The sequence below is a fragment of the Sus scrofa genome, chromosome 8 (assembly GCF_000003025.6).
Source record: "Sus scrofa isolate TJ Tabasco breed Duroc chromosome 8, Sscrofa11.1, whole genome shotgun sequence".
Taxonomy (NCBI): domain Eukaryota; kingdom Metazoa; phylum Chordata; class Mammalia; order Artiodactyla; family Suidae; genus Sus; species Sus scrofa.
This window is the reverse complement of record NC_010450.4, coordinates 85,511,444-85,538,516: the sequence shown is the minus strand read 5'-3', so window position 1 is coordinate 85,538,516 and position 27,073 is coordinate 85,511,444. Positions and strand designations below refer to the sequence as shown.

Here is a 27,073-nt window from a genome sequence, read left to right as displayed (position 1 = left end):
AAGTAATAGGCTAGATGTTGCGAGATACAGTCCATAGGCAATTTACCAGATTTGGGAGAGGGTAACACAGAAGAAAGCCAGCTGGTGAGGTCGAAGAAATTATAGGATTACATAATTGTCATTTTGAAGCCCCTAATAATATTACTGATCTAGGTAAGGAAGATCACCTAAAATAACGAGGTGAATGGCTTATGGGAAAGATGAAAACCTACAAATAAAACCCCTTTGTGAGTATCTTTGGCTTGCTCAGGAGGAAAATACTTTATAACAAAACGATCAATTTGTCAGTTCTTTAGTACAATGTTTAATCTTAGCAACACCTATGGCTAGTCAACCAGAAAATAAGTTTTCTGCTGTGATGCAATATAGTATTTAGCATTACTTATTATGTACTTACCCCCAAAGTAATTGTAAATTCTGGTTTGTGGGAATTACAGGAGATGGAGGAGGAAGCTAGACGATCAGAGTTCAGAAAACTCTCATTGTCAAAGACTGGGCTGGATATGGACGTGCTTTCATCTTTGCTTTTGAAAAATTTATTCCAGTGAGGTTTGAAGTTATTGACAATACAGAACCACTTAAGCTGAAGCAGAGAATTGCTTAGCTCAACTCGCTCACTTTACAGGTAAGGAAAGCTAAGTTCAAAGTCCACTGAAGTTAGTAAGAACCAGTCAGCATTACATTCCCAGATCCTCAGCCTATTGCTTTTTGCATGACTTCATGTAATTCTCCAGTACCTCACCAAGCACTGGGTTCTCCTACCTACAGATGTTGCAGAGAAGGCTGGAGAAAAATTCTCAAATGATGTTACAGAGAAAATTAAACAGCAAACTTGCCCCTGGATTTAGTGAACATCTTTAAGGGCTTCTCTGAGAGTGCATAGTTATATGACTAATACACAGCTGCATCTAGCAAGGTTTACTGGAGTAATTTAGGAATCCCACCCCCATTTGTACTCTCATCTTTATGAGTAATTTTTACAAAGACAGTAATTTCAAGAAATGCCTGACCACCATGAATAATTTCATAAAATGGTGAACTTCTTTTAGCTCCCCAGGATAAAGAAAGCATTGCTGGGTTGTTGCTTTTTTTTTTTTTTTTTTTTTTTTCCCATTACTTTCTGATTTTTTTTTTTTTTTAGGACCACTACCTGTGGCATATGGAAGTTCCTACACCACAGCTACAGCAATGCAGGATCCATCCGAGCCATGTCTTCGACCTATACCACAGCTCCCAGAAACCTCAGATACTTAACTCAGTGAGTGGGGCTAGGGATTTAACCCACGTCCTTATGGATTCTAGTCAAGATCATTATCACTGAGCCACAATGGGAACTCCACTTTCTGATAATATTCACATAGGAAAATGCGTTTCTATTCTGTTATAAAATTTAATTATGTAATCACTTCAACTGTACTTCTTTCATGAAAAAATAATAATAAATGTCACATTCAAAATATTTGCAACCAATCAAAAGCATAGCAGCTACACATCTGGTTTAGGTGAAAGGTTCTTTGGGAAAACTGTAAATTGCAAAATGGATATTAGGAATCATTGCACCCACTTCTGCAATGACCTTCGTAGTTGCTTTGTACTAAACCATGCCAGATAGCTCTGGTTCCCAAATGGAGTTAAAACAAAGGCCTAAAGACAACATATGCCTCATCAGACTAATGAGATCAGTAGCAAAGACGTGCCATGTCTGGTTTTAAAATGTTAAAAATGGTTTTAACAGATTAGGTCCTGAGTTTCCTCATGAGATTATTATAGCCTTTTAAAGCAAATTGTTGTTAGACATGGCCTTTTAGACTGTGCTGGTAAATCAATAGCCCAACAATTTTATTCCCTGTCCTTCACTACAAGTGTATTAAAGATCTGTCCTCAAGAAAGGACTCTCAGAGAGGGGGTTCTTTTAGCCACAGAGTAGAGGCGTGTGATATTGATCTGTTTATTGACAGAAGGAACAGGGTTTGAGAACTTTCGATACAGGCCTACATTTCATTTTCTCCACCCAGCACAATGGAACAGAATAGGCTAAATAAAACCACAAACCACAACCACCCCCACGAAAACTATAATCTCTTATTTTATGTTGTACTATAATTGCCATACAGTTCCCATAGGTGAAATGATAGTACATAATTAAAGCATTTTTTTAAAATTGAAATATAGTAGATTTACAATGTTGCGGTAAGATGTTTTTCGAAAGAGAGCAATTAGGGTAGGAAAAGTGAAAGCCAAAAACATGGTTTTTCTACAGTCAGACTAAATAGCTTTTCTGCCCTCCTTCCCTTGACAAACTCAGTACACTAATGCTCCACACTCAGAACAAACAACAAAGAATTGTATTGGACTGGTGAGTGTTTGAACTGTTAAGTCCTATTCAGTCAATTTTTTTATACTGAGAATACTAACAACTTGTTAATTTTATCTTCAAAGTCATCCTAATAACGAAAAGAATGGTAATTCCTATTGAACAGCTGTCTCATGGGCTAAGAACATGTTGATTGTTATTCCACTTAATCTTCACTACTAGAAATTATCCTTATTTGACAGATGAAGAAGCTAAGAATTTGCTTTAGCAAAGTGCCCATGTTCACACAGTAAGAAAATGGAAAGTTTGGACTTGATTTCATGTCCGTCTGGCTCCGAAGTTTATGTTATATTCTCTATGCTACAGTCTTATTTCCTTAAGAAATTAGTTGAAGTGCAATGAACAAATGGGCTAGATTCTACTCTATTTCAATTCTTAAGAAAGTGTCAGTGTTGTTTACTGTGAGTTTTAAGATCTTAGCATTATGTAAATTAATTCCTTGGACTATAATTGAAATATAATGAGAAAGAATTTACTAGATATATAGGAAATTTTAAGTAAACAAAAAAAATCTCCAAATCTTTGACGTCCATTTATACTATAAAAATAACCTCCCTTCACAGCAATGTTAGTTAAAGTCTACACCCGACATTTGATCAAATGCTCTAACAGGTACTCCCTCCAGGGAAGATTAGCTAGTATCTTGTCAAAGGGATGTTTTCCAGAGGTGGCCAACACAAGGTTCAGATATATTTATGAATGTTCATATGCTCATTTGTGGAACAAATGTTAGAGATTGTGTTTCTTTGCAGAAAAGTATGTCGTATGGATGGGCTGAAACACTGCGGAATAAAATGCATGAATACGATATAGGAATCTAGACAAGCCTTTCATCCCTGACCCATAGAATTGACTACCCAGATCTTGTTCCTGAAAGGTCTTGTGTTAAGCCAGTAGATTTTTAGTCATGACTCAGATTAACCTGGTTAGCTGGAACAGGATCACACCTGCCTGGAGGTTAACTTCTGATTTCAAGATTTGTTAGGACACCCAAAGGACTGTTTAAGCCTATGGAAGGGTTTGTGCCTATGTTTCATACTTGCTGGAAAACTAAACATACTATGTGTGACAGAGGTCAGTCTGGGATTTTTTTTTATTTTATGTTAATGATGTAGGGGAAAGAAACATATCTTTTCTCCCTTACCTCCAATTATTAGAGGTTATTAATACTTATCAAAAGGAATCTAGTAATTGTGGCTGGACAACTTGGCTTAGATCCCTTCAAGACAAATATTATTCATCTCTGTGCACTATATGAGCATCAACTCTAACATGACCTCAGAACAATTACTACTGCTTCACCATGACCACCTTCCTACCACCAAAAGGGAATGCTAGAGGTCAGGCAGGGTGCTCTTGTATCATTTCTAAACTTGTTTTCAAATGCCCTTGGATTTTTCTATGGGTTTTTGGAGAGATTGAAAGTTTACTAAGCTGCCTGAAGACACTTACATTTGCATCATTTATAGAACCAGGATGGTCCAACAAAGTCTTATTCTCTTAAAACAAGGGCTCAATCCAGATCCAAATACAAGAATGAATATAAATATAAATATAAATATAAATAAATATCCTACAATCTAGGAGCTGCTCATTCAAAATATTCAAGGTTGGTGGCAATACCTCATAAAAATTGGCATATATCTTCTCTTGACAACCCTCAACAATGCTTTCTAAGACAGTGTGTGGTCGTTAAATCCAGAAAAATTACCCTCCCTACTTCCTGCCTCACAGTGGTGGCCTCTTGTGATGGGTAATTTAGCTGGGTTGATAGATAAGCCTGATACTGAGATGGGGATTTTGAGCTTTATGGAAAGGCATAGCGTGAGCAGACTTATCATCACAAGGTTTAAAGCAGATGAAACTTAACATTGTAGAAAATAATGTTTAGGAAGCGTGTGCTTAAACTACTTTACAAGTGAGAATCCTACCTAACATTTCTAATCTGGGAAACTGTGGACAAAAGAACCTATCTAGGGCACATTCTTTAATTCTAGTAATATATATTTTCATTGCTTTTTTTTTAAGTTTCAAACTTCTAAGTTCAAATGACCTCCCTCCCAAAGGCAGATACTTCCTTGGTTGTATAACATCTAGGACCGTATATCAATTCTTAGGTCACAGTGAGTTAAGCAGCTTTTAGTAATGAATCCCAATTCACATGCAGAGAGAAGGTCTGTAGAAGGTTGTTTACATGGAAAACATGTGTAACTTTTTAGTTTCTCGCTCACACATCCTGTCTGCTAAGATCTACCTCACTTGCAAGGCTGCTCGTGACTTTGTGGCTGGCTGCAAGCGTGTAAGGAAGTTTGGGAGGAGGCTGTTCAGTAGTTGGGAATAAAACAAGTCCTGGACTCAGACCAGGGGGCAAATCTCATACTTCTCTCTCGCTAGTATAATAACAATATCTCCCTCATATGATTGTTTTGAAGATTGAATGAGATCATCTCCATAAAGCATGTAGCACAATGCCTGGCACATAGTAGGTGATCTACACATCTTTATAATAAATATTCTTATTTCTTATTCAAATTCCTTTAAAAAACAAATATCTCTTATTTTTTTATATCTCATAAACGTGAATTTTTGCAATTATTTTCTTGGGGTCACTGCTAAATTGCCTTATGGTCATTAACCTTCCATGGTGTATGATTTTGTTAGAAGCCTCAGTGAGGCAGGGGTAATACAAAGAGCACTGGCCTGGAGTCAGATCCTGGTTTGAATTCTCGCCATATGACTGGCAGCAGACTGCTTCACTTTTCTGAGTTTTATTTCCCCACTTTACAGTGTTGCTCTGAAAATTAAATGAAGTAAGGTATAACTAAATGTCTGTCACTGAGCCAGCATATAACAGACCCTCAACAATTAAGAATTGTTGCTTCCCATCTAAGACACTTATTTTGGGGAGTTCCCTGGTGCCTCAGTAGGTTAAGGATCTGGCACAGTCACTGCTATGGCTGGAGTTTGATCCCTGGCCCAGAAACTTCTGCATGCCCTTGGCATGGCCCCCTCAAAAGATACATATATAGGGGGAATAAGAAGTATGGTATGGATTTCTCTTTATCCCTATGTAGCTCATGAATCTGTGCACAGTTGATGTCTACCTAATAACTAAATATTCTCAGACCTCATGAGTAAATATATTTCAACCTTATTTGACTATGTGACAAAAGACCTGAGTATGTGAATGTGACTGTTTTCTCACTGCAATATCTGAATTGCTCTTCTGTACTTTACAACTCCAAGGAGGCTCTTCTCTTTGTTAATGATGTCCAAACAAACACAATGTTAAAAATAGGTTGCAGGGAAGCACAGTGGGAAATGAAATTTACCAGGTGGACTATCAAGAGGAATTAAGTGCCAAAACTCTAACCAGTATGTCTGTAAAATTGATTTGACTTAATAAGTTTAATGCAAATAGAGTTGTATTGTTTGGGATGTGTGAAAACACACACACGCACACACATACCCCACACATTTTTAACTGCCTGAGCCCATCTTGCTGCTGTCCCTTTAGAATTCTTATGAATAAATAAATATCAATAGGTTGTTTTCATTTTTAAGAATCAGCTTCTTATCTGAAATTTAAAACCGAGCGTAAAGGAGCATATGCACCAAGCAGACTTAAAGAATGTGGTAAATTGAGGAATGCCCAAAGACAGATCATGATTGCCAGATTCTTCTTGGTAAAGAATCTCACTTCCTTGATTAAACTTGTTTTTGTTTTTACCCTTTCTGTAAATCATTTTGTTGCAACCACTGCTAGATTTAAAACATGGAACTACTAGTATTCACGCCAATTTTTTACTCCAAAGCTTTGCTGAGCGATTGGTACAAAATGTTTTAGTCTGTTCTCCTAGCTAACCCTGTATATTGGATTCAATTTCAGTAACCTGTAGCAAAACGCCCTTCCCTTGTACTCTTAAATCACTCTTTATAATTTAAGAATTGTAACTTTCTTGGTGGTCTAGTGGTTGAGACTCAGCATTTTCACTGTGGCCGCCAGGTTCAATCCCTGGTCTGGGAACTGAGGTCCCTCATTGAGCCACTGCACACCACAGCCAAAACAAACAAAAATTGTTCTTGTCTGTCTCATCCACTGTATTGAAAACCTTGTTTATTCTTCAATCCAATCCCCTACCCTAATGCCCAACACATCGGACTTGCTCAGGAGATATTTGTTGAACTGAACTGAATCTATTCACAGACTGGTTTGTGCAACTAAGTTTATTCCAAAGTGCTTGCTAGGTTTCCACTAGTCCTAGAAGAATGCTTTTTCAGGTACAACTTCCTGAAGGAAGCACTGATAGTAAGATGGTGGATTTTGATTTGCATCACAGCGATGTGCTTTTAGCTTCTCACTTTGATATCTAGCAGAGGGATACATATACTTAAAACTCACGAAAGTTATAAAATGCAACTTCCAATGGGCTGAGTTCATGGATGTGAGCTCTTAGTCACGTGACCAGTTCCATTCTGTGCTTTTGGTTTTCTACTTTGCAAAATAAAAATAATAATTATGCCTTCCTACCCCACTGAAGGAACCATAACCCTTGCCCTACCCAATCAGACAAATGAAAGATGATTTCTAAATTGATTACAGCTCATCCTTTCTGAGAGGGTCCTTTTACTTACCTGACGGTCCCAGTTATCAATACTGGTAAATCTGTAAAACAAAGGTAGAAATAACAGATGATTTCAGAACTACAATTTGGTAATAATGCATAAAGGAGTTAAGAGGAAAGAAGAAAGCTAGTATAGGTAAAAATACAAATCTTTGTTAGGAGAATTCCTATATACGATAGGATTTTGTTCCTTTAGGATAGCAGACTTCTAAAAGACATTTGTAGTTACCTTGTAAAGATAAAATAGGAGGATACATTTTTATTATTTTATTAGGACACTGAAAAATCAGATAATTTTACCTGCTCAAATTGACATAGATCACATCTATCAAAAATAGCATGCAAAAAAGAATTCACAATACAACTAATAACATTTTAGTCATAAAAGATACCCAAGATCCAAGGGCTCCAGATCTTTTAAAATTCTATATTCTTTCAAGAAAACAAATCATTCTTTTCATGAGTTTTGGATGGACTACACTGATTCCATTTAAAAATGGGGAAAACTAAGCAAAAGCAATAAATTTTTTTCTGACACAGGAACACTAGTAAACCAATAAGAGAATTAAATTATTTCATAGTTTTACTACTTTCATATCTGAAGTCATTTCTCTAATATGTTTATCTTTAAATTGCACTCAGAATAAAGTGAGCAAGAATGGATTCCATTTTTGACATACCATTATCTTTTCAGATAAAACAATATAGGCATCACATTAGGCAGATGGCTCTCTGTCCAAGATAAAACAAATAAAAAAAAAAACAAAAAACTAAGGGAAATATTCTATTGACCCATATATTGAAAATAACATTACAGAGGGATGCAGTGCAATAAGCAGTACTCAGCAGAAAAAGGTGTAGTAGTGTTAAAAATAATACAGCAGTCCCCAAGTGGAATCTTTTATGCTAAGCCTCCTACCACCAAACCAAGATTCAATCACAGTATTGGCTCCCCCAGAAATGAATGCTTACACTAATTACTCAGGGGTTCTGTGATCTGTCCTAGGGAGGTAATGTACCTAACAGACTCCTGTCACCCCCTAAAGGAAAGTAGGCTTGCAATAACTAACCCACTTTTTGTCTAGAATAACTTCCCTGTCACTCCTTTCTGCCTGTAAGTCTTTCACCTTGTACAGCTCCTGTCTCTCTGCTAGGTTGTATGCTGCCCAATTCATGGATCATTGATTAAAGCTAATAAGATCTTCAAAATTTACTCAGTTGAATTTTGTTTTTTAATAGAGGTGGTTTTTTCTTACCTTTATCCCCATTTACAAAGAAATGTATTTTATTTGATACCTTAGCACCAACACTGCCTCCTCTGATCAAAGGTTGATTCAACTCATTAAGTGGTTACTGGATGCCCATAATGTATTAAAATTTGTATCAAAGTCCACAATGAGTTTTTTAGGTAGTTAAAATTGTATCATGTAAGTGAGCAACCTCTCTTTGCTCATCTCACTGACTTTGGATTTAATGGAGCAGCAGGTGCTTTTCAGCTTTCTTGATGATTTACTTTATCGTCTTCAAATCTTTTTTTCTAGTGCAGCATCTGTGAGCAACATCAATTGCACATTCCAGGCAGGTTTCTTTATTTCTCTTCTTGAGAATTCATTGTACATCTTAATATATTTAAAAAGTTTTTTTGGTAGTCTCTTATGGGTTCCTGGATCTAAGGTATTGACTCAGATAATGTGTTCACTTGCTTACATTTGTCTAAGTGCTTTTCCTCTTTGTCCAGAATATTTTTAGCATTTGGTCTAGGCTGATCTAAAGATTTTAAATTATTATGTATGCTACATGGGTGAAATTTGAATTAATTTATACAGAAGAATTTTTATAATCCTCTCAGTTGTAAATGTTGAATGCTCATATTCTTTAAATGGAAAAAAAAAATCCATGCTAGAAAAGATATTAGCAGAAAAAAATGTGTGTTTATCTTAAACACATAGAATTAAAATCTAATTTCTATTGTCACTCCTCAGTGGGTTTTTGTTTTTCCTTTTTATTTTTGTTCTTTTTTAAAAAGATGTTTGTTCTGTCTTTACTTTCTGGCACCTCAAGATGGTCCATATTCATCTACCCTTTCTTTGCCTCCATCCTGGAATAAATCATGTATCTATGTAATCTTGGTTCTTTTTCTTGGAAAATGGAATTTAGAGATCTAGGTACTATGTGTGCTCATTGCTACTGGTGTGTGACTTCTTCTAAGTCCTCCTAGTATATAGAGCTAAGAAATGTATGTATGCATTTTCAGATACATACCCAAATCCATTTCTGTATCCATCTGTTTACATGCATGTATATATCTATATGTGCTTTTACATATGTGTATATGTATATAAAGATATATACATAAAGCTTGAATTTCTATTGATATTTCTAATTCCAATCTACTACCACAGGGTTTGTTTTATTCTTCCTCTTTCCTTATTTATAACTATCTTCTCAGGGAGAAACCTGGCTGTCATCATATAAAAAATAATTACTTATCTGTTCAACCACAGTTTTTTTTTTCTTTTTAGGGCCACATCTGCAGCATATGGAAGTTCCAAGACTAGGGGTCAAATCGGAGCTGCAGCTGCTGACCTACATACACCAGAGCCACAGCAAGCCCAGATCTGAGCCACGACTGAGACCTACACCACAGCTCACGGCAATGCTGGATCCTGAACCCACTCAGTGAGGCCAGGGATCAAACCAGCATCCTCATGGATACTAGTCGGGTTCATACCCCGCTGAGCCACAACAAGAACTCCTGTTCAACCATAATTTTGTGGATACTTCTGGGATGACTTTATTGCCACCAGAGGGTTTTTAAATGAGTGAGAATGGAATACTAGATAACTTCAAGCTCTCTATATTTCACTCTCAATTTTATTTCCCATGTTAGATCCATCCGTATCGCCCAAAAGGGCATAAGAATTTGTAATAAGAATGAATAACAATGTAAAAGTGAGCCAATATAAAATGACAACAAATAAAAGTGTCCAAATTTATTTACATTATTAAATTCCAGGGGAGATTTAAAATATGCAAAGTAAATCCTCTTGTAAGTTGCAATACTAAGATGTCAAAATTGAAAGGAATTTTAAGTGAAAATTCAAATTATCTTGTCCTTATAAGTTACAAATCCAGGGGAATTTAGGACTTCACCAATTCATTGCATGCTCAGTCTCAGCCTGAGGGATTTTTTTGCATCTGGGCAGAGTTGTGGTTTCTTCAGCAGCTGTGGTCTAAGCTGTTCTGGCACAGGCGTAGTTCTTTCACAGCTCTAGAAGCTGTGTTAGTTCAATGCAAAATCTCTCACATTCTCAATCTAAAAGCATCTGAAAAGTCAACAGCAGATATATATACATTTGTCAGTGGCCTGCACTTGGAAAAAAAGAAAAAACTACTCCCTGCCCTGAAGTTAAAATTCAGTACTCAGTGTTCTTAGTGTTGCCAAAGACTGTACAGAAATTCCAATGGCATTTAAAGAAGAAAAATAGGTGGTGAAAATCTTGATTTTAGTCCAACCAGGCTGCCCATCTGGAGTTCTTGAAGTTAAACTCAATTTTAGCCATTCCAGTAGGCGTGCAATAATATTTCTTTGTGGTTTTAATTCGTATTTTATTATTTTTTACTTTGCAATTTTAATTAATTTAAAAATTGGCACACAGTCTTAAAAAATTGACATACAGTAAAATTCAATCCTCATTTTATATAGGTTGTAAATTTTGACAGGTGCATAAAGTACTCATACAGTACCACAATCAAGATATAGTATAGTTCAATTACCTCCAAAAGTTTTCTCATTCTATCTTTTCATAGTCAGGCCTTCTCATACAAAATTCTTAGCAACCACTGACCTCTTCTCTGTTCCTATAGTTTTCCTTTGTCGAAATACCTTAAAGCACACCGTGTGTGGTCTTTTGGATCTGACTTTTTATTTTTTTTACTTATACTTAGCACAATGAATTTGAGATTCATCAATGCTGTTGTGAAGAGAATTAATGCATTCTTTTGTATTATTGAGTAGTGTTACAACATATGGATGAACCCCAGTTTCTTTAGCTACTCCGTGGTTGAAGGAGATTTTAATTATTTCCAGGTTTTGACATTTATAGTTTCCCTTTGGCAATTTTAAAGTTTCCTTAAACATATTTTATAGTTTTCTATATTAATATACATCTTAATTTCTTTTGGGAAAATGCCTTAGGACATTGATTGGATTATGTAATTAAATGTGTGTTAACTTATATAAATGTATTAACTTTATAACAAACTATCAAACTCCTTTCCAAAGAAGCCCAATCATTTTGCATTCTCACCAGCAGAAACATGAGAAAATTCCAATTGCTTTACATACTGAAGTATCTCATTGTGGTTTAAGTTTGCTTTTCCCTAGTGATTAAGTTTTGAGCATTTCATGTATTTATTTGCCATCAAGTATCTCCTTCGGTTAGGTGTCTATTCACATCTTTGTTAATGACTTTTTTTTTTTTTTTTTTTTTTTTTTTTTTTTTTTTTTGCTTTTTAGGGCCGCACTTATGGTATATGGAAGTTCTCAGGCTAGGGGTCAAATCAGAGCTGTAGCTGCTGGCCTACACCACAGCCATAGCAAGGCAGGATCTGAGCCACCTCTATGACCTACACCACAGCTCACGGCAACGCCGGATCCCTGACCCACTGAGTGAGGCAAGGGATTGAACTGGGAACCCGTGTCCTCATGGATACTAGTCAGATTCATTTCCTCATGCACCACAATGGGACTCTAATCATGATTTTTTAAATTGTTTTAATTTTAGTTTGTTTTCTTATTGTTGAGTGTTAAGAGTTACTTATATTTTTAGGTGCAAATTCTGTATTAAATATATGATTTACACATATTTTCCCCCAGTCTGTGGCTAGGCTTTTCTCTCTCTTAGCAATGCTAAATGCAGAGCAAAAGTTCCTAATTTCAATAAAATGTATCACTTCTTTTACTTTTATGATTTGTTCTTTTGATGTAATATCTAAGAAATTTTTGCCTAATATAATTTAAAAAATTTCCCCTATTTTCATTTAGAAAATTTTTAGTATTATGTTTACATTTATACTTTTGAGTAGATTGTATTAGTTTAAGGTATCCATGATGATTTGCTTTTTACATGGACATCCAATTGTTCCAACGCCATTTGTTGAAAAAAACCTTGTATGAATTGACTTTACTTTGTACTTTTAGTGCACTTAAATTGATGGTTAGAAATACAGTTAATTTTTGTACATTGAGCTCATGTTCTGCAATCTTGTTAAACTCTTTTATTACTTCTAGTTTACATGTAGATTCCATTGGATTTTATACAGAGTTGATTACATTGCTTGCCAATAAAGATAGTTTTACATCTTCCTTCATAATGTACGTGCCTTTTTAAAATTTTTCTTATTGATCTGGCTGGAAACATCAGTAAAATTTTCAGAAGTGGTGAGACTAGACATTTTTGTCATGATTTTGATCTCAGAGGAAAAGGATTTAGTTTTACCATTAAATGAAGTGTTCACTGTAGGTTCGTGTAGATGCTTGTTATCCGTTGAGGAATTTCCCCTGTATTCCTAGATTTGTGATAGTTTTACTTTTTAAGAATGCATTTTGGACTCTATCAAATGATATATGAGATGATCGTATAGTTTTCCTTTTCTAAGTTTGTTAATATGGTGAATTATTCTGATTAATTTTTAATGTTAAACCACATTATTCCTGTGATAAATCCCACTTGTTGAATTTGATTTGCTAGAATTTTTCCATCACTTCATGAGCCACTTTCTTTCTTTGTACTGCTGCTCTGTTTTGTTTGTTTGTTTGTTTGTTTTGCTTTTTAGGGCCGCACCCGAGGCATCTGGAAGTTCCCAGGCTAGGGGTCCCAGGACACAGCCACAGCCACAGCAACCCCAGATCCAAACCGCATCTGTGACCTACACTGCAGCTCATGGCAACGCCAGATCCTTAACCCACTGAGCGAGGCCAGGAATCGCACCTGCATCCTCATAGATCCTAGTTGAGTTCGTTAACCGCTGAGCCACGAAGGGAACTCCGCTTCTCCGGTTTTTGATATCAGGATATTTAAGGCTTCATGGAAGGAGTTGGGAAATTCTCCCTCTTCTTCAAATTTTCTAAAAGAAAATATCATATCCATAGGTACACAAACATCAGAAGAGAAAAAAGATAGAAGCTAAACCATGTATATCCAGTTGTGTCCATGCTCATGAATCAAAGTCACTCCATGGATGACAGTTTGTGTGATGTGTAACCAGAAACGACAAATAGTTTCCTAGAGGATGTTGGTCACTGAAAAAAACATGAAACAAAACTGAAGGGATGTTTAGCCCGCTATTTTATTTCTCTTTAAAAGCAAAATAATTCAACTCCCTACTTCTCTTTAGAAGTAGGTCAGGGATCTCTGAAATAAAAACATAATCCACAGGCAATGGATTCACCCTGCTTTCTGGTGGATTCTCTACTTGTTTGTGAAACTAACAAGGGAAAGGCATGGAGGGAGTTATGCTCTCTTCAGTTTACTTGGGGGAGAATGGAAACTAACAATGAACTGATTCACTCAGGGTTAATGGCAACCCCAGACCCCACTGAACCTCTTGCCTCTCGCTGTAGCGTTAGAGTTGTTTTCTCAGTTATGTTTACTTCAGGGAAATTGCTTTTCATTTTTATCTGACTAGTGACTTTAGAATCTAATGCCAAAGAAAATGCAATTTTACAGTAAAGTGATTCTTATCAAAAGCAGGCTGCTTTTACTATAACACAACCTCTTAATGTTAAAGCTCCTGAAGCTTGGTCTCAGGCTTTTTTCTTAGGACATTCACTCCCCAGATGGAATGGGAGCCTGTTTTTCCCACGTCTTTTCCTCTGGAGAATGGATCTTGTCCAACGCCATATAGTGTGGCGGAGCTGTCATTCAAAGTGTCCACTTCGCCTGCCTTAGAGGAGGAGAGGGGCCCAGATAGATCCCTTAGAGACACAGTGACCGAGGAGAGTCCTTTGGGGGATGAGGACAATTGCTGAGACTGAATAGATCCCTTTCTTTTTGTGAGGCATAAGCTGAAAATACCACGTAGCCTGAACTGGCAGAATCTTTCCAGAAAATTACACTAAGGAGAAAGAACAGCCCTCCTCCCCCCCCCCAAAAAAAAAGAAAATCCATGTTAGAAGTAGAAGAAGAGAGAGACATTGAGACAGAATTAAAAATCATGATTTAAAGAGTTAAACATCAGGTAGCAGATGTGCCTGTAATTCAACCCTTGCTCTTTTTCAGTTTATGAGTCAAGAAACTGCCTTTTCGTTTAAGCTGGTTATGTTTTTTGGCACTTTCAGCCCACAAGTGCTGACTACTATTCTGAGTGCTCTTATTCACGTGCATAGGCTGACAGCTGACACTGCCATCTAGTCCCACTCTAGATTCTTCTCTGAACCTTAGATTCAGCTCCACAAATTCCATACTTGAATGCAGCTTGGACTGGATGACTTAGGCAGCCAAAACTATGTGTGCAAAGCCAAACCTGGTTTAACCCTCCAACTTACTCTTGCCTCCTTCGTCTTCATCTCAGTATGTTGCTCAAGTCAGAAATGAAGCTCATCCTAATCATTCAGTCTCCTTATTCTCCCCTCCCACCCTGGCCAACCCATCAGCAAGTCCTGCCATTCTTACTCCCTAAACATTACATGAATCTCTCTCTCTACTTCCCTTAATATTTACTGCCACATGCCAGTTCAACACCATCCCTCACGGTATTGCAATATCCTTCCAACTAACAGCCTCACACTTGCAGTTTTGATTCCCTATAATTCAGCCTCTGCACAGCACCTGGAGTGAACCTTTAAAAATGCAAAGTCATTTTGATCCACTTCTTAGAATCTTGTGATCACTTCTAATTGCACGTAAACTAAAACTGACATTTTTTTCTGGTATAAAAAGCTTTTGCTAACTTTAATCTCATCTCTCTTCCAGTCCCACACTCTGTGGTCCATGCAATGACCCCCCTTTAACTGTCGCTGTTTGTCCCCTACCTTCCTTTGGTTGGACAGTTCTCCTCTTTTACAGCTTGACCACCCTGCCTAACTCACCTACACCATGATTTTCTGCCAAGCCCCCTATACTGTTTACTTCATATCATACAGGGTAACTACCACTTATTTATTTTTTTATTTGGCTTTATTTTTGTCTACCTCCACCACAACTTGTACTGTGAACTTCATGAATTTAAGAACCATGCTTCTTGTCTACCACTAAACATCCTATGTCTAACCTCCTGCCAGCACAGACACACAAAGTATCTTTTGAATAAATGAAAGAACAAATAAATGAACGAATGACACAGTGTATATTACAGAAGAACTAGAATAGTGTAGACTAATTCCATTATATGGGGAGATTGCCTTAGAATAAGAAGTACACGAGTTCCACTTTGAGCAACAGCTTTGGAAATGGTGGAAAGAAAGGAAGTAGCCTCAGAGAAAACCTGGGAGAAAAATCTGTGTATAAGAGAGTGTGTGTGTGTGTGTGTAAAAGACATATACTATGTGTGCAAACTCTTAGTGTGTATATGTATGGAGGATAGAATTGCAGGAGATAAGACTTCTAGAGAAGATAATGCCAAATTGTGGGATTTCAGTGAATACCAAACTTCCTTTAATTTGAATAGAGTTACAGTTATGAAGGTATGAGTTATAGTTACAAGGGCAATAAAATGCATGTGAAGAAAATAGTTGTAGCAATGAAAGGTAACGGATTTGAGAGGTATGGTGGTAACACTGATAGACTTTAGTGACAAATGGAATACTAAATGTCAAGAGATGGGAGAGTTAAAACCCATTCAAGCTTGTGAACGGTGTGAGTAGGGCATGGAATCCTTAGAGGGCTGTGTGTGAATTGGGAGAAGGACAGTGGAATTACGAATATCTTAAAACATGTACATACAGAAATAGCCAGTGGATACTTGAAAGGTGATGCCGGATCACAGCTGAAAAATCAAAGATAAATAAGTCAATCAACAACAATTACCACAAAGAAATGTATTGACTATGTCTGATAGGCTGAGGGCATCAGCCAGAGTTGAGTGCAGGAGATAAGTCAGTCTAATTATTTCTAGTGGAAAATAATTTAGTATATGTGATACAGGAAATATGATGTTTACACAATCACCGGAAAAGACAGAGGCACTTTAGAACTGGACACTTACCAGGCTCCTCTGATCCATTTTTGGGAACTACTATAGGAAAGTGCTGCTGCTATGGCTTCCACCACACTGAAGTCAAAGCCACCATCACTACTAGCAAGCTGCGGAGTTAACAATTGTGTGGAAGTCCAAACTGCTGCTTACTTTGATATGACTGAGTGCCCACTTGGGTGCTCAAGGGGTAAATGCTTTCTGTCCCTTGCCAACTTTCTTTTGCCTTCCAAATATGGCATAGATGGGTCTCACTGGCAGAACCTATGGGATCTCTTGAACTCTCATTGTAAGTGTACTACGGAACTGTACTATTAGTTTTCCAGCCACTACATTCCAGATGGTGGGGAACTTCAGGCACCTAAACCACAGTGGGGATGGAGGCCAACAGAGAAGATCCAGCACAGTGGACATGGTGTAAAAAAGGCTACACATGCATTTTCTCACTTATTTTTCATCAAGAAATACTGAGGAAGTCATACTATTACCATCATTTTACAGATAAGAATGTGACGACATGGAAACATTAAGTAACATTAAGGAAATATGTCCGCATCAAATAAAGTAGGGAGCCAAGATCTGCCTCCAGGCATTCTGACTCTAAAGCCCACATTCCTTAGCCCTGTCCTGGAGTTTTCTCCTTAGAAATAACAGTTGAGGATCTCAAAAGAGAGCATGTCGAATAAGTAAAGACGAATACTGAGTGTAGACTTTGTGGCAATTCCTAAATGTAAGAAGCAAGCAGAGGAAACCCAAAACAGTAGTTAAGTGCAGGACACTCAAATACAAAGGGGATGAATTATCACCAAGGAGGTAGTGGTTTATATCAATTGGTTTGATAAATGAGAAGTCACCATTGGCAAAAAGACCATTATCATCATTGCTACTACTTAATCCTGAAATGAAGGGCTACAGTAACAAATTCATTTGGCTTAGGATAGAAGGGAGTTTTTAAGAGCTCAATATCACATTCCTGGTATTCTACCAAGTGTGCTCTCTTCTGTCATTTCCCCCTTTTACTTAAAACATTTAAAAATCTTTTCTTGGGTCACCCTTATTTATCAGGATCATTGAGAGAACTGAGAACTAGGTTTTTGTTGTTCTGGGGAGCCACAGATCATACCCATGTGACTACTCTAGCTTAGAATGGGTGCTGGTTTGATGTTCCAACTACATTTACACACCCTCTAGATTCCCCTCTCTGGAAAGAGGAAACTATAGTTCTGGAGTAAGTTTTCTGAATCCCTTGCTGTACTCTGACTTTGAGTGGGAGCATTACTTATTGCACTCAAGGAACCTTTGCATAGATGTTGAAGACAGAAGGTACTCCCACCTCAGGCTACTCTACTGGTTTTATTGCAGGCAGCATTCTTCTATAATTCACTATGCACTTGTTTCACTATGGGAATGCCTTTAGAATTGTTTCTGCTCAAATGTAGAAATATACATTAGTATGAACATATATTGATGATGATGACATTACACAAGAGTTTCTCACTGCTGGATCATTTATGTTCTTGGAATCCTCCAGATGACAAAAGTTCTTCTTTACATGTAATCAAGATCCCAATTTTGTTAATTTTTTTTGAACAAGATCTAATTAAAACTCCTTGGGATTTGCCTTATTTTACTATCAACTGTTATAATGCATTATACCTGCTCAGAGCCAAAGAGCCTATAAGGAAAAGTTTTCTCCCATGTTCAAATGACTAATATTATCTGGATTACAAAGATCAGTGATTTGCTCATGTGGTGGATATATGGTTCTTGCATCTTTTAAAATTATGGTGATTTTACTCCCATAGAATAGCAGTCCTGTAAACTATTCTGTTAGTAAATATGAGACTAAACTGCTATTGCTATAAAATTTGCATTGCTATTGTAGTTCAACAGAAAATTAGTTCATTCTCTTTGAAATATTGTTTAGGCTACTCTTCTGCTATTTTAATTAATGTTTAGACATTGCTACATTGATAAAAATTTAAAAATGTATAACAGGGAGAAAAAGACAGAAACATAAAAAATAAAAATCACATTTATTTAAACAAAAATATACACACAGTGTACAATGAATATGGTTTACACAGAATAAAACAAAATGATATTTCTTCAAATGCCAATATAAAATGATCTAACCTAATCGTGCCTCATTTCCTAAGACTAAACATTATTGGTGCCTCTATAATATACATTTAACATTAAAACAAAACAAATGCCAATGTTTTAGATAAGTACCACAAGAATCTGAAAATCAGATATAAGGTCAAATAAAATAATAAAATATTCACATGAGAAGTATATGTGTACAAAGGATTGCACATGTGCCGGAAAATGGGAGTGTGTGCACAGTTATAGATATGTAGAGTCTGCCTTTTAAAAGTTTGAAAGCTTTTTGACATGAAATGGTTTGTTAATGTTGGTGGTGATATACAAGCATCACAGGAACTCCAATATTTGAGTCAATATTGCCTGCTAGTCAATAAAACTGCACCAAGTCATCACTAAAGATGTACTGCTGAGTTGTGCCCTTTTATGACCTTAAAGTAATACGGATGATTTTAGGAAGACTGTGAATGTACTCATACCATGAGTGTGAAAGTGCAACATCCTAAAGAACGGCTAAAAGATAAGGAAACTATGGTGTATGGGCAATGCACTTGTATTAGGTCTACTCTCCTTTAATTGTTCAGTCTCTCCGGACACTACACTTAACTGGGAGTCTTGTTTTCTTTTTTAAATTTAAAATTCTAAATATTCATGTAATCTAGAAAAATTCAAGCTTGAGAGCACTGACTGCAAGTACCTTTTTTTTTTTTTTAGGTTAACATTACCCTAAAATTTTTTTCCTACCTGCTTATTACTAATAGCAGATAGGATTCATTTCTTTGACATCAGATATTCTTTAGACTTCCTCTTACTCACTTATAAATAAAATTAGAAGAGTGATTAATGCACTATGACTCAGAAAGCAAAACTCTAAATTTCCATACCTTAACTTTATACTTAATTGGCCTGCCATATTTTATCTAAAACATTAACTGTATTTTTCTGTTCTTAAAGACAGTTTTTCCTAGGGGGTAGCATCTGTTTGGATAGAAAGTCCTAACTTAAATCTTCCAAAGAAACAGAAGATATAATATATTGGTACTTCCTTTATAAAGCAATGAAACATCAATATGAGGGGTGGGAGAGGAAAATGCTTAGCTCTTTGCAGACAGCAGCTGGGCTAAATGAATGTGAATTCTGTGAATTCACCTAAAATTGTCAATCCACTTCGCAACTCTCAGCAAATCATTCTCTTCAGTAGCGCATAATTTGTAAAGCCTCCAGCTATTAGGGATGCCTTGTGTTCAATATATTTGCTTCCCTCTGCAACTGCTGATGACAGTTTTTCTCAGACCAGTTTCTTAAACTTGTGATAAAAGTTAATTTATTTCCCAAAAGATTATAAATCGCCCCCTGTATATTGAACTAAACAACTGATATACCATCCTGTTTCAAAATCAAACACCTAAAACAGCTGTGTAATTTAGGATGCTGCCAGTGTTTAATTTGTTTGATCTCACAGTTTGGCTTTCAATTGAGCTATATTTATTAGAATCTGGGCACGGTAATATGTTAGTGTTTTTCTTGCTTTTAGCAAATGCTAAAATTATAAACTGAAAAATTGATACTGAAGCACAATTTTAGTGATACTCTAATTAGGCTAACATTTTCCTGAATTTAGCCTGAAGTTGTTATTGCTTACACTAAAGCTGCATTGCTGACATTTCCCTTGCAGAACATTACATAGAGGTACGTTTTTAAAGGCATCATTGTGATTAACTGATTTAACTATGAATAAAATATCAACATAAAATATGACATAGCCTAATAGGAGTTTTTGAGGAGGGTAAAAATCAAAACAAAATTGTAGCCATCTAAAGAGGAGTGATACATTTAGTACCATTTTAATAATTTAATACTGCTTCCAATTATTGATTATTTTCTGGAGAAAAAGTGATGGTGGCATTCACTTGTGTGCTGGTAAATGTTTAACAACAGGCTTTCCAGGAATTAAAAGTCTGGGTTGGTAGCATTTGGCAGTTTCTGTGGTATAACTCTCACTGTGGTCGATTTCAAGCTACCTATGATGTTACTGAACATGGTATTTCTACTGTATAGATACAATTGATACAACCTCAAGGTCAGAGGTTATTCTAAATTATTACTAAAATAATTAGGAATTGGTAAGTTTGATTATTACCTTTGCTTTTAATGAAATTGATTCAATTGTATTCTATAATTTAATATTTAATGATGGTTGTGTTTAACAACTGGCTTACAGACTTTAATGATCAACTCTCACGAGTCGGAGCATTAGGCTCTTTTCTTGGTATGTATTAAACTTTACATAGGGAAGGGCTTGCTTTGCTGTAGAAGAAAAGCATTACTCTATACATATCTCTTACTTTTCCACTGTCTTATTCTATGCAAAATCCCATACTTAGTTGAAGGAAAAAAGGAAAGTATCCTCCATCCAGATCCTAGCATTTAGGACTTCACATTTCTTCAGACAGAAAGGACTGGAGGTTAATTACATGTGTCCTGCTCTAGCTGGGCAGTTGGCCATTTCAGCACAATTTTTTAACAGGATCAGATGGTTGCTCTGACTCACTGATTTACCTGACGAAACTATTTACATCAAAGGACTCTTTTGGTAGAGTCTAGACAAAACTCAAAGCAACATTTACAAGAAAGAAGCAACCACATAAGAAATAAATAAGTGGGTGCACCTGAGTGTGGGCCTGCCTTGATAAAATATTTCAAACTTTTACATTCAGCTGTTTTGCAGAACATTTTCCGGCTCTAGATCTTTGGTCACTGGGTCAAACATAATCAGGGTTATACCTTCCCTTGTTTTTAAATGTTTTACATAGAACTGTGTAAGCAGCTAATGCAGAATTGCTATCTACATTTGATGATATCAGAGGGTAAATAGTTTTATCAGCAAAATAAATTCTCTTGGAGTTCCCATTGTGGCTCAGTGGAAGCGAATCTGACTAGCATCTATGAGGACGTAGGTTTGATCTCTGACCTTGCTCAGTGGGTTAAGGATTTGGTGTTGCCATCAGCTGTGGTGTAGGTCGCAGCCATGGCTTGGATCCCACATTGCTGAGGCTGTGGCATAGGCCAATGGCTACAGCTCCGATTTGACCCCTAACCTGGGAACCTCCATATGCTGTGGGTGCAGCCCTAAAAAAGGGCAAAATATGTATATATTCTCTTGTTTAAAAATGTTGTTTTCTTGATTCAGTTCCTGGCTCAACAGAATCTTTTAAAGTAGAATGGGTGGCGCATCTTTTAAATGAAAATGGAGATGGTAAAGCATGACTGAGGCTGTGTTGGTACAAAAGATATTTTAAAACCTCTTAACATTTTCTCTTTGATTTAGAAAGTCTTAATAATTCAAGCATTAATAGTTTTCCAAAGATACCTGGAATCTCTCAGAAAGGAGAAACACTGATGTCAGTATTAAACAAAAATTTTCTTGATGAAATCTACTTTTAAAAATATGCACAAATATAGGCTTCCAATAGGGAAATACATATGACCATGCTAACAATAAATGAGAACTTACATGCGTTTGTATTACAGAAAATTCTGTTCTTTGAGAAGGTCTAGTACTTAAAAAAAACACTTTGAAATATCTTCCCAAATAGAAAAGCCTGCTGTTGGCTTTCTAGTTAATATACATGTTTTCTGTATTTGAGTCAAGACGTTTCATTTTTACAAATACAAACAAACAAAAAAAGATTGTTTATAAAAAATATTTCCAAGATGATAAATACTGACGGTATCTTGGAACTCAGACTAGCATTTGTTATACCGAATGAAGCTTCCTAGTTATTCAAGGAAACCTCTGTCATCCCAATCTCTTTACCCTAAATCCAATGGGATAATGAAAATAACCACAAATCCTACCATTTTCAAATGAAATAGAACAATTCAAAGACTGTTATATTTAATCAGTGAAATGGAGAATGAAATATAAAGGAGAACACTATAAAACCTGTCCATGAATAGATGGACAGGTACATAGCATTTTTTTTTTTTTCGTGGCCATGCCCGCAGCATGGAAGTTTTTCTGGTAAGGCTCGAACCCTTGCCACAGTGGTAACCAGAGCCATAGCAGTGACAACAACACCAAATCCTTAAGTTGCTGAGCCATGAGGGAACTCTACAGAATCTTTTCACTAAAAAGGTTGTAAATAGTTGGACAATTGCCTCAAGTATAATGCTTATAAGTCCTTCACGAAAATAATAGGTTGATAATTTTGGCCCCAAAGGATTATCTAAAATTGAAGTAATTTGAAAAACCCAATATGAGCGAGAGAGCTGTTTATTTCCACAGGCATCTTGGTTGAGGAGCTATCAAATCAGCTATGGAAAGCCCCTAAGATCATCCATTGAATACGGTCACAGCTAAGAGGTGTCTGTGCAACAGGCCTCTAGCATTTCCAAGGGAGATTTATGCTTTGGAGAGTATGCTCCTCTGACGAGAAAGAAAAAAGAACACATTCCTAATATTTAGAGAAGATAAATTTCATTTGTTCAGACTGTTGTACTCCAAGCTTCCATTCTAGCAATAAAATGCCAATTTCTATTTAACTAACTAGCATTCTTTCCAAATTTTCATGTGAATATTCAGTGTGGCAATTTAGAGAAGAGATAAGCCACAGGCTAAGAGGGTAAGAAAAGACTGTATCTATAGTTCTGAAATTATCTAGCTGGGTGATTGGGGGCATATCTTCCTTGTGCTTTAATTTAGCCATTTATAATGGTATTATACACAATGATCTCTAAGGCAATTTCTAATTTGGATTTTTGGAAAACTTATGGTTTATTTGACTGACTTAGAACACATCTGAAAGTCAGTTTAAGGGAAATTGTTTTGGTTTATCATTGATTATGGTTGCATAGGTTTTAAAAGGTTTATTCACATATACTTATCTATGTCAGACAAAGCATTCTTAGACCATTTATATTCTGTACCAAGATGACTACTAGGAAACACTTCTAAGAGATTTTATGGCCATTGTTTTGTTTTTTTTTTTTTTTCTTTTACAGCATATGAAAGTTCCCAGGCTAGGGGTCAAATAGGAGCTGCAACTGAGGCCTATGCCACAGCTTGTGGCAATGTGGGATCCTTAACCCACTGAGGTAGGCCAGGGATTGAACCTGCATCCTCATGGAGACAGCACTGGCTTCTTAACCTGCTGAGCCACAATGGGAACTCTTCATTTATGGTCGTTCTTGAACCTGACTACTCAAAATTCAGGCTGATGGGGCCATCTAATCCAAATCACAATTTAGGAAAGATACTAGGTTTTCGAAAAGTATTTTTATCACTTGACTAACATCTATCTACATGTTTACAAGGACCAATCACACCTCCTTTGGATAACAAAAGGCTTTACAAGCACACACAAACTGCTTCTGTAGTCAAGATTACCAGTTAACTCTCCCTCATTTCAAGTCACTAGAAAAAAAAAAAATTTTTTTTTTAAAGCCCATGAATGGGCTCTCAGGTTATGTGTGAGAAAGACTATGAAATGACATCTCAAAGTCTCTCTCCCTTTCCCCTCTCCTACCATTTCTGGAGCAGACAGCGCCTCTCTCAGTCACCTTCATGCCCCTTGTGGCAACCTAGGCTTTCTCAGAATATTGCTCATCAAAATTCTTCAAAAATGAAACATACACTTTCTGAACTGATCTCAACCAGAGAATCAATACACAGAAGCTTAGAACTAGAAACACAATATGATTTAAGATTTGTTTAATGGATTTCTTTCAGAGTAATATGCTAACTAATTCAAGTCATTCCTAGATTGGGGCAAACATCCCTGTGCACCTCTGTCCACAATCTCACGACAAGGAAAAACATACAAAAGGTAGACATTATCCAACGGAAGCATATTTGTGTTCCTGCTTATTTACATGTTGGTAAACTTAGGTGTCAGCTTTTCCATAAGTCCCCTCTGGAGGTCTGTAGTACTTGGGGAAAGCCATCAGCTGTAGCATGTTGAAAGCATACTTTCTGCATTTGATATTCTTCAGTACATTTTCTATGCGGCATCCTTCTCTGGTGAAAGGGGGAAAAAGGACAACTTCATGAAACACGGAATAAATAAATATGCTTTATTTGTTCAATGCAGAGTTGCAGCAACAGTCCAAGTAAAAATAACAAAGATTCAACTCTACATTTTTTTTTTTCACAAATGATGATACATCTTACAAAATTAAATCCTAGGCCAGGCCCAATACCATTATTGCCCTCGGAGATAGATGGTTAGAGTCCCTTTGCTCTGAACATATATTTAAGATTTAATAAACTCTTTCAATATAATTTGCTCCACAATACAGCTTCATTTCAGTTTCATAAATATATCTGCCTTTTTATAACTTTTCCACAAATTAATTTCTTGGTCTCTTTAAAACACATTAAAATCTACACATAGCCCTAAGGATGTAGGTTCTAGGAATAAGGCATTTAATTTATTAAGTCTGGCCCTATAGATTTTTAAAAGAACGTGTCATCTCTATTTTACTTCATTATTTTAACTGTGCAACGAAGAGAAAAATGGCTTTCCGAACAGCCTGGTCCAAGTCTCAGCTTTATAAAGAAGAGCTTGTGTACAGACAGTACAAAAGTCACAGGTGCTGAGAATGAGACATCAAGACACAAACAAGACTTGGTTAAAAAGAATAGAAAAGTACTCTGAAAGCCAAATCAACCCAAACAATAGTTACAAACAGGTTAATTTAATTACAAAACAGAAAGAACCATTCTCTCCAGGAAGTTACTTGACAGAAAAGGGTTAACTGCAGCAAAGAAATCACATAATGAACAGGTTAGAAAATCAAACAGAAGGTTCTATCAGCTGCTGGCAACAATGAGATCAGCACAGTGGAAATCAAGTCTGGAACCTTCCACATCTCTAGGACTTTTCTCAGGGTTTCCGTGTGTTGTGCAAATCCAGTCTTAATTTCTTTAATAAATTTAATGGGAAATGGAACAAGGAGGTGCAGAACTTCAAGCTTTCAGGATTCTGTTCTTTGTTTTATTCCAAAGACAGTAATTTAAAAATTCTTCTTGAGTTAGTTAACAGTGGGAAACACTTTTCCAGGAACAAAAGAGCAAAATAATTCACTTAATGCATAGTACTCCCCCCCCCCCTTTTTTTGATTTTAGGAAAAACAAACAGAACACTTACAATCCAAACATTTGTTTTTAAATTCTGTGAATCTGAAAATGTAGAAATTACAACATTGTCCCCATAATTTAAAGTCCATTGTCGTTTGTAGAAAAGAAAGGAGTACAGCATAAAACTTATTGGTATTTGGCTAATAGTAACGCAAGACTTAAAATAAGCCACACAACTAGCAGGTGTGAGCTGACAAGCAGCAAGGCGACAGGGTAGAAGTGTCGAGAAGTTGGCTTGTTATCAGTTAGACAGCCTGTTTCAGGATCATCAGATTCATTCAGTGCTCCCTGGGTTTGTCTGCTGTTAAACAGGGAGAGGGGCGGGGAGTTAGGGGAGAAGAGAAAATAGTATAGCATTCATACAGTCAAGAAACTTAAATATCCTGAAATACAACACATTATCTCATACAATACAGCAGTTTCAGATGAAGTTTTTATAGCTCCAAATGTAGCCTGTGTATGTTTTCCCACTAACCTACACTGATACATGTATTAAAAAGGAAGATTCTTTTTGCTTTTTGTGCAAAAAAAAGCAAGAGAGAGAGACACTATGGCAGTATTCACGTGGGTTGCATGTGTATGCACAAGAAAGAATCAAGCATCACAGCACCAGTAGACGAGACTACATGAATCAAACCAAAATATGGATCAACCCATTAAAATAACCTGATAAATACATTTTTGGAAAATGAAATGAGACACACAGTATGTAGTGCAGGAAATGGACGTGTCTGGCACATTCAAACACATCATCTATTGTTACTGTACCTACATAATGTATTTAAAGTTGTAAAAAATGATTTATGGAAATGGCTTGGTATTTAAAATGAATGAAACATCTGACATGTCATCCTTGCCAGCCATAAGATTAGTTTAACAGAACCCGACTCAGCACCCTTCTGTCAGTTCCGCTCATAAATTACGCTGTCTCCCGCTCAGCTTACTCAGATGAGGCTAAATTTATGTCCTATGGACTCCTGATGTTAAAAGACAGCCATGTTTGCAGAGGGACACGTTGAAAAAGAAAACATTTTAAATTTCCGGGTTGTGTATTTTCTCTGTAAGTAAAAAACAGGCATTTGTAATTGGGCTTAAAAGTAACTCCAACTACGGCACACCTGAAACGCGCCATACTGATGTAAGTTGAAAATGAAAATTCTTTTCCATGGTATATTTCCTCGTTATTCAGAGTATTCGGAATTGCAGTCACTCTCAGCTGTCAAGGGGTTTTTGATCTTTATCCTCCGGATTGTGAGGCAGAAAAGCTGCTATAGCTTAGTCTATTAACAGTGAAATGTATGCAAAGGTACCTTCTAGACAAGCCTCTTAGCACCCATGGCCCCCTATCAACCAGTTACAGCCGAAGCTCCTGCACGGAGCTTTTTTTGACCTGGTATTGATCACATCCAGTGGCCACATGTGGATAAACAGCAGTCGTAATCATTTCAAACAATGATCGGACTTAATTTAAAGAACCACATCAATCATGCTGGGCTGCTTTGGTGTTTCCTTGTTGTTGACTTCAGACCTAAGGACCACGGAGCCAGTGACAAAGTGAAGTAGAAGCTTCTCTGGAAAATGAATGGTTCATTGAGAAAAAGGGAGGTTTGTGTCAATTACACAAGGAACTTA

The 27,073-nt window shown here is 36.6% G+C and overlaps 1 protein-coding gene across 10 annotated transcripts in view; it reads right to left on the bottom strand.

The window, feature by feature from the left end:
* Positions 1–27,073, bottom strand: part of INPP4B (inositol polyphosphate-4-phosphatase type II B) — a 743,160-nt gene that overhangs the window by 16,684 nt on the left and 699,403 nt on the right. For 6 of the 10 annotated variants that reach the window (XM_021100667.1, XM_021100668.1, XM_021100669.1 and 3 more), the window contains 2 exons: positions 12,993–15,987; positions 7,010–7,040 (listed from right to left, as the gene is read on the bottom strand). In XM_021100667.1, the coding sequence (XP_020956326.1) occupies positions 15,807–15,987 (181 nt within the window). In that variant the 3' untranslated portion in view covers positions 7,010–7,040; positions 12,993–15,806. Of the gene's footprint in view, positions 1–7,009; positions 7,041–12,992; positions 15,988–18,211; positions 24,320–24,361; positions 25,743–27,073 lie in introns of those variants that run through there. The other 4 variants (XM_003129178.6, XM_021100672.1, XM_021100673.1 and 1 more) reach the window with 3 other exon arrangements.